At 32.9% G+C, this 7,693-nt stretch overlaps 1 protein-coding gene across 1 annotated transcript; it reads left to right on the top strand.

The window, feature by feature from the left end:
• The first annotated feature begins 880 nt into the window (after nt 1–880).
• LOC18035849 (MADS-box transcription factor 23) lies at nt 881–7,460 on the top strand. The gene is made up of 7 exons (XM_006426164.2): nt 881–1,062; nt 4,181–4,259; nt 5,850–5,911; nt 6,797–6,896; nt 6,983–7,024; nt 7,113–7,196; nt 7,335–7,460. Exons 1-7 carry the CDS (start codon nt 881–883, stop codon nt 7,458–7,460), a joined length of 675 nt encoding a protein of 224 aa, XP_006426227.2.
• The last annotated feature ends 233 nt before the right edge of the window (nt 7,461–7,693 follow it).

Raw genomic sequence — 7,693 nt, 5'->3', positions numbered from 1 at the left:
CTGTCCTTTTTTTTTTTCCAAATTTGGAAAATGTCAAATCTAACTCCAATGTTCTGTCTGACACGTGAAGAATCCCACGCTGAAATATGTTTTTTTTTTTTAAAATACTACCCTGAAATATGTTGTTTGCACTGACCAACTGCAAGTCCACCTGCTTTAAATCTAGATTGCTTTAGTTCACAAACTTAGAGTCACTTGGGAATTGTAATTGCACATAGTCTTTATTGGAGGGGAAAAAAAATTCCAAGGGCTTTTAAATGGACGATAAAAAATTGTTTTGCAACTTCAGTTATTAATTTCTTAAATGCTTTCATTATTAATTTAATTTGGCATGGTCCAAAGTACAGACCACATCTCTGAAGACTAGAACCTTCGACAAATAAGAGGAGGAGGTGCCAATAAATCCGATCCATTTATTGGTATCATTCAAGACTATTTGAAAAAGGAAAACATATATAAAATCATATGTATACCTGTCGTGCCCCGCGTCAGTTAGGTATACGTCGGCCGTGGGCGACATGAAAAATAATCATAGTAGATGTATGCCATCTGAATAGATCTCGTCAAGTACCTTGCATTTGAAATCCTCAGTTTGCAAAATCCTTCAAAATCACTCAATCATCATTTTCCTCATTAAGCTTCTGTATCATATTCCCCAGAACCCTTGTCCTATATATATAAAGCTTTTGATGTCCATATTCCAAAACACGGACGCTAATTTATCATTTCACTACTAGTGCCGTTTGGGCTCAACAAAGTAAGTTTTTTATCTAATCATCTTCAGTTTTAAAGTTTATTAATACTCCTTGGTTTTGGTTTAATCACCAGAGCAATTTACAGCTGATCTGTCTCTATACGTGTTGCGGCAGAAACCCTAAAAATGGGACGAGGAAAGATTGTGATTCAAAAGATTGATAATTCAACAAGCAGGCAAGTGACTTTCTCAAAGCGAAGAAAGGGATTAATCAAGAAAGCAAAAGAGTTATCAATTCTTTGTGATGCAGAAGTCGGACTTGTAATATTTTCCAGCACCAGCAAGCTCTATGAGTTTGCAAGCACCAGGTTTGTTTGCTGACTGACTACGGTACCGTTATAATTTTATGTTTTTCTCTTCATTTTTGCCACCACGTATGGCTTTATTTTTTGGAATCCTTCAGGAAACAGAATTTTTTTTTTTTTTTGAATGGAGGAAACAGAAAAGTTATATCCATGGTTTTTTTTTTTGGCTGCATATCCATGGTTAAGCTTACACTTTTGAGATTATGGCTATCATCATTACTGCAGCTATTTTTCAGCTAAAATACTAGTTCCTTTCGATATAAAGTCATACCTTTTATATTTTCATTCGAAATGAAGCCTATATTTGGTTTGTAATGAAGCCTATATTTAGGTTGCGCACTGCATTAATAAGAGTTGACTGAAAGGCATTGTTTTTGGCATATGCATGCTTTAAAGAGATCGCACTAGTTGTAGCACAAGCATAAATATGAGATGATACAACAAAGCCTCACTTTCATTGTTCTAATGAAGTTGACACTTTATATATCATAGGATAGCCACGTTCTATAGAGGAAGACTATTTTAGCATAATTATAAAGAATTGTAGATGGAGATATGGAGCTTTAGCCTGAATTGGATTTGGCTCAACGGACATACGATGATGGGAAATGGAGTGAACTGATGTACAGGCTGTAAGTCTGTTAACAAAGGAAAAGTACTTGAAATTCGTCACTCCTAGGGAAGGACTTCTTTATTGCCACGCCACTGGCTTGGGTGGTGAGTAACTAATGAGGATAATGCTAGTATTCTCAAAGGTTTATCTCAATAAAATCCTAAATCATATGACTTTCATCATAGGGAGGATATAATGATGAATTAAAAGTATAAAAAAATCACCCACTAAACCAACAACACATTATAGAATACCTCATTTTAGATACATTAAAAGTTAAAACTAATAGAAGATTTATTTAATATTGTGGTGTTATATCTTTTAAATCACAACTATTATGAAGTAGAAGATCTACCTATGAAATTAAAGTTGATCATTTTTTGTAAATATAATTCTTAAAAAATAATAAAAGTGATATAGTTTTTTGTCAAACAATTATGGAATAAAATTACATTAACTTCCAAACTATAGTCACAGATCTTTAGAGTTCTGGCTTAAAAGCCCCGGCGACTAAACAACAGTAGCAAATGGAGACTAAGCAATGATCTATAGCATCCTCATTCAGATCAACAGATACCTAGTGTCAGTAACAAAGCTTTGTTTAGCTTCTTGATGATCTTCTTCTTCTTCTGCAGTAGCGTTTGTTTCTCCTTGCATTGCACTTCCTGCTTTTGATAGGCAAAGTAACAATCTTACTCATCCTCTCATTCGGTTCAATTCACCCTAAAAATTAAGAAAGAATGCTGTCAGCAGTTAATTATAAAAGCTTTGTTCAATTCAAAAGTACAGTTGTTAATATCTATAATTAGCTTGGATTAATTCCAAGAGCTTTTAATCATCAGGCACCAGTTGTTTTGCTATAGAGACACTGGGTTTTCTTCAAGTCTGAAATCCATTACTTGAGCTCCTGATTTTACCAATGGGAATTGTATATTTGTGATGCAACTTGTTATTTCATATCATAGACTTCTATATATGCCTGTATCTGCGTTTTTTTCCCCCCTTTCTTTTTCAAACTGCAGAAAGATGATCATGAAGTCATGCTTAATCATTCTGTGGTTCTATCAGTAGTAGTAGCATATTTTATTTATACATGCAGATAAATAGATGATACCACATTGATATAAGGAAGTTTGGTTAATTCATGCTTTGAACTTATGAGTACTGAAATTCTTCAGTAAGCAAGCAGAGATCATAAACCATGATTCAATTAGTCATTAGTATTGACGACAAGCACAGTCAGCTGGATCATTTCATTATTCTATGGAGACATGCCGACTTCTGTAGTAGCATGAAACAAATGATTCCTCACAATTGAGGTTTTTGCCTTCTGCTAGTTTCTTCTTATTGTACTGTACATGTAAAAGGTTTTCTTTCGAGAGGCTGTATGAAGATTAGTCACACATGGAGGGATAGTTTTGGTTCATGGGTAATCAAAATTAAACTAATTTAAAAAAGTTCGTTGGCTCCAAAGCAAAGCTGTAAAAGTATTTATTTAACACTTGCAAACTGGCTTAATTATCCTACAATTGTCAACCCGCTTGATAGTTAGAACAGTAGTGACTTAAAAGCCACAACTACCATAATATCCAAAAATTCTTTTTTTAGGATTTTCTGATTCCCAACGTGCAATAAGAATATATGCACTTCAGAATATATAAGGTAAAATTCTAAGCTTGAGTTTGATGGAAATGAGTAAACCGATCTCAAACTCAAACTCTCTATTAATCCTTGGCTGGCAGTCTAGTATATCAAAGGAGAGAATGACACTTTTCTATGTTTTTAATTAGCTAGGGTTTACCATTTATCCCTATATATATTTTTATTTATTTATGTGAAATCAAAAAGATTTGATAGATCAACCAACGGGAATTTAGTTTAGCTTGATAGTTTATGTTTCCGAGAATTCTAAAATTAATAGAATTTTGAGTGCTATTGCTACCCTGAAGTTAGGTATTGGAGCACTTCCTCCAATTAATCAGTTGTTCTGTAATGGTTGAACTCTTATTATCATCTATGGATGTGGCTAGTAGATTCCCTCCTTCAAAGATTTAAAAGTTTTTCTTCAAGGATATTCAACCATGAGAAGTGTCCCTCCTGTGTGTGTCTATATACGTATATGTATGTATGTATGTATGTATATAGTATTTGGTAAACATTTACTTTTATTTGTCCATTTAACTTTGAAAATAACACAATTTGAATATTGGGTAATTGTACTCAATTTTATTTGGTAGCTAATATCTCTACTCATGCACTTGACTTCACAGCACTTGGGATTCTATCCCACATAGATTGAGGATTAACCAACACCTCAATCATACATGTCCTAACGGGATTAGCGTTTGAAGCCTTTCCAAGTGCGAGTGAATTGAGTTAAAAAATGATGTTTTCACTAAACCTTTCTGTACGAATTGCGCCCTTTCAACAGGAGGCATAATCTTACGAAAAAGCTTTGTTCTATGTATATGATTATGCATGAATCTAATCAATGTATTGGCTTACCAGCATGAAAGCAGTTATTGAACGGTATAATTGCCTAAAAGAGGAGCATGAACAATTGCTGAATCCACCATCAGAACTCAAGGTATATTCTATTAACTAATTCTTGCCATATTTCAGTGATTTTTTTTTTAAATTTTTTTAATGCATCACACTTGACATTTATTCATCAATCCTGTGAAAAGTATACCATATGACAGTTCCTAATAATAACTGGCTATGATTCTGAGTATTTTCCTCAATGATATTGCTCAGATGTCTAAAGTTCACAAAATTAATTTATCCATTAGCAGATAGCATAACAATAATAGATGAGGATTCAGCATTACAATAATAGATGAGGATTCTCTCCTTACATACATGGGCGGATGTAACATGTGACTGGTGGGGGCTCAAGCCCCCACTGGCCAAATTTTTTTTTTAAATAGAAGAGAAAAATATTTTAATTTTCTAATTAGTCCCCGTTAAATTTATTAAAATAGTCACTATAAAATATAAACCCCCATAAAATTTAAACTTTGACTTTTAAGAATTATAAAAACTTATATTTTAATTAAAAATAATGATAGCCCACGACTCATAATATTTTCTATTATCAAAAATAAGATTAATTCTTCCAGTTTCTATAATAATAATAGAACGAACGTTTTCAATAATGAAACTCATGAAGAATCATCTTTGGAATGGATGGGATAAATGATAGTCTAGTTGTTTATATAAGAAACAATAAATTTAATAATATTGATAATGAGTCTATTGCATAACATTTTTAAAATATAAAAATGCATAGAGAATAATTATAAATGTATTAGAAAATATTTTATATATTCAAAATTTTAGTTTTTTATATTTTACTATTATTTAATTTAGCCCCCGGTAAATTATTTTTCTAAATCCGCCACTGCTTACATAAGCTTTTATTTGAACAAATACAATTATGTGATTAGTAGTTATCAAAAAGAAAAAGGAAATATAGAAGTAAATTTTGACCATATATAAATAAATTCATCATGGATGATATATTATTCATTAAGTGGTTGATAATTTTTTACAAGATCCAAGTAAATTAATTGCATTATCTCATCAATTAATTGATGAATATCACACCATTTAGGTCAATTTTTTGGGATTAAAAATTTAAGATATGTAGTACTACTCTAAATAAAGCTACATATAAAATTCCTTAAAACTCACAAATTCAAATTATGAGAGTACATGTCTGTTTGTAATAGGCAATCAAGCAGCATTCATGAGAGGTATTAACTGGCATCACCTAATAAAGGAGGCCAACTCCAATTACATAAGAAAATTATTTGAGTGTCGTTTGGCTTGTTACTTAATGCCAAGTTAACTATAATGTAAATTGAGTTTCTTTGAATGGAGAAATCTAGAATACATTAAAAGTACTATATCAACCATATAACAAGCAAAAATGATGCTATGACGTGTGTATTTTTGGAAATCACTATACAAGTAATGGTTATATTAAATTCAATTACATATGTCATACATGCATTAGTTACTTGCATTATCTCTAATATATTCTAAAATTCCTTTGAAAGCTTTAATGCATTTACTCTCTCTCATATCATTTTCATGCATTTATCCGTTAAAGCAACTTGTCTTCACTTTCACAGAATTGGTTGCACTTAATTTCTTCTATTTTACTTGTTAGTTTTGGCGAAGAGAGGCGGCAGTCCTACGGCAACAACTGCAAAGCTTGCAAGAAAACCATCGGTACAGTCTTTCTTGTGATCAGACTTAAAATTCCTTACTATTGCATTACATGTATAGTGTACAAATTTAAAGGTAGCAGAGTAAAAAAGTCTCAAGTATCTAAAAGTAAGCTATGTCATTGCACGTTTTATAGTTTACCAGGCAAATTCACAGTGAGGGAAAAAAAAAATTCCCAAAAATACTGATAACACCACAGAGTCCATTGGCATAATAAAAAACGAAAAATAAAAAGAAGAGAGATTACATTAGCAAAGTTGAAGGAGCAGATAAGATGGCACGACCAACTGCTCATAGCTTCACTAGTACCCTTGACTCATTCATGTGGCACATCATTATGATTTAGTTTATTAAATAACTATTTACAGAAGCAGGAGATCATTGTTTGATGTATTCCTAGTTCTAGGTATGCTCAGAATGTATTAGTTGCTTGCGTCCTTCATCTAGTTTGTCACAGCCTAAACAGTTCTATATTTTGGGTAATAGCAGAAATTAGCATCACAAATTGAAAGGCGGCACAAAACTCCTCAGGCAAACACACAGTTACTTCTCAAATTTCACTAATTTAGGGGTCAGTAGAGACATGCGCCTAACAAAGCCAAGGCATTTACTCTCATGTGCTCGACCTCTACTCAATAATATATAGAATTGATATGCTTTTATGTGGCTAAGGATCAAACTAAAATTACGATATAAATAACAATCGAAATAATATCCAAAAACTATTTGGCTCCAAAGTTAAAGCAGAGCTCTTTCTTCCCCATTTATCTAACCAACATACAAACATTGACATTGTAGATTCCGACATGAAAACAAACGTTAAATGGCTACCGACCTACTGTGTGGAGCATGCTGATTGACCCTAAATGTTGCAATTCTGATATGCAGGCAATTGATGGGAGAACAGCTATATGGTTTGAGCGTCAAAGACCTACAAAATCTGGAAAATCAACTAGAAATGAGCTTGCGCGGTGTTCGTCTTAAAAAGGTTATAATTTTTCAGTGCTCATAAATGCTTATACAGCCCATTTTATGCAAACGGATGATAGTTAACAGATTTTTTAACTTGTGCAGGAACAAATGTTGATTGATGAAATACAAGAACTGACCCAAAAGGTCTTTCCGAAATAACACCAGTTATTTACTGATGATCCTCTATCCAGATCCGATTTCCTATAATACCTATTCCTTATTTCTGCTACAGGGGAGTCTTATACAAAAGGAAAATCTAGAGCTCTATAAGAAGATAAACCTCATTCGTCAAGAAAATATGGAACTCCACAGGAAGGTATGCACGTTAAGTTAATCAGTCATACTGATTCAGACATACCAGGAAAACGCTTGTATTAATCATCAGTACATTTATGAACTCGTAGAATGTGTCAAGCCAATAATCTCACTTACCAACAAATGCATCGTGTCTCAGGTTTATGGCACAAGGGATGCGAATGAAGCAGGTGGAAATGCCTTCGTTCAATATGGCTTGAACAATGGAGAAGCATCGCATTTGCCCATCAATCTTCGACTGAGCCAGCCTAACCAAAATTTATAGCAGACCAGAAACAGCAACAGAGCAATTAAAAGGTATTAGGAAAAAAAATTTAGAAGAAAAGAAAGCATGTTTTTTACAACTTTGAAAAGAAGAAGAAAAGGTCAATGCTGAAAAATCTTCATTTCAGGATTGATCCTATTATAGATTACCTGAAACTGCTGTACTACGTTAAAGAATTTAGAGGGTGCTGAAAAAAAAATCGATCTCGGAGAATTGTAAACAGGCTTACAATT

This window comes from Citrus clementina, unplaced genomic scaffold (genome assembly GCF_000493195.1).
Source record: "Citrus clementina cultivar Clemenules unplaced genomic scaffold, Citrus_clementina_v1.0 scaffold_7, whole genome shotgun sequence".
NCBI lineage: Eukaryota > Viridiplantae > Streptophyta > Magnoliopsida > Sapindales > Rutaceae > Citrus > Citrus x clementina.
Note: the sequence above shows the minus strand (reverse complement) of the source record. Positions and strands in the feature narration are given on the sequence as shown.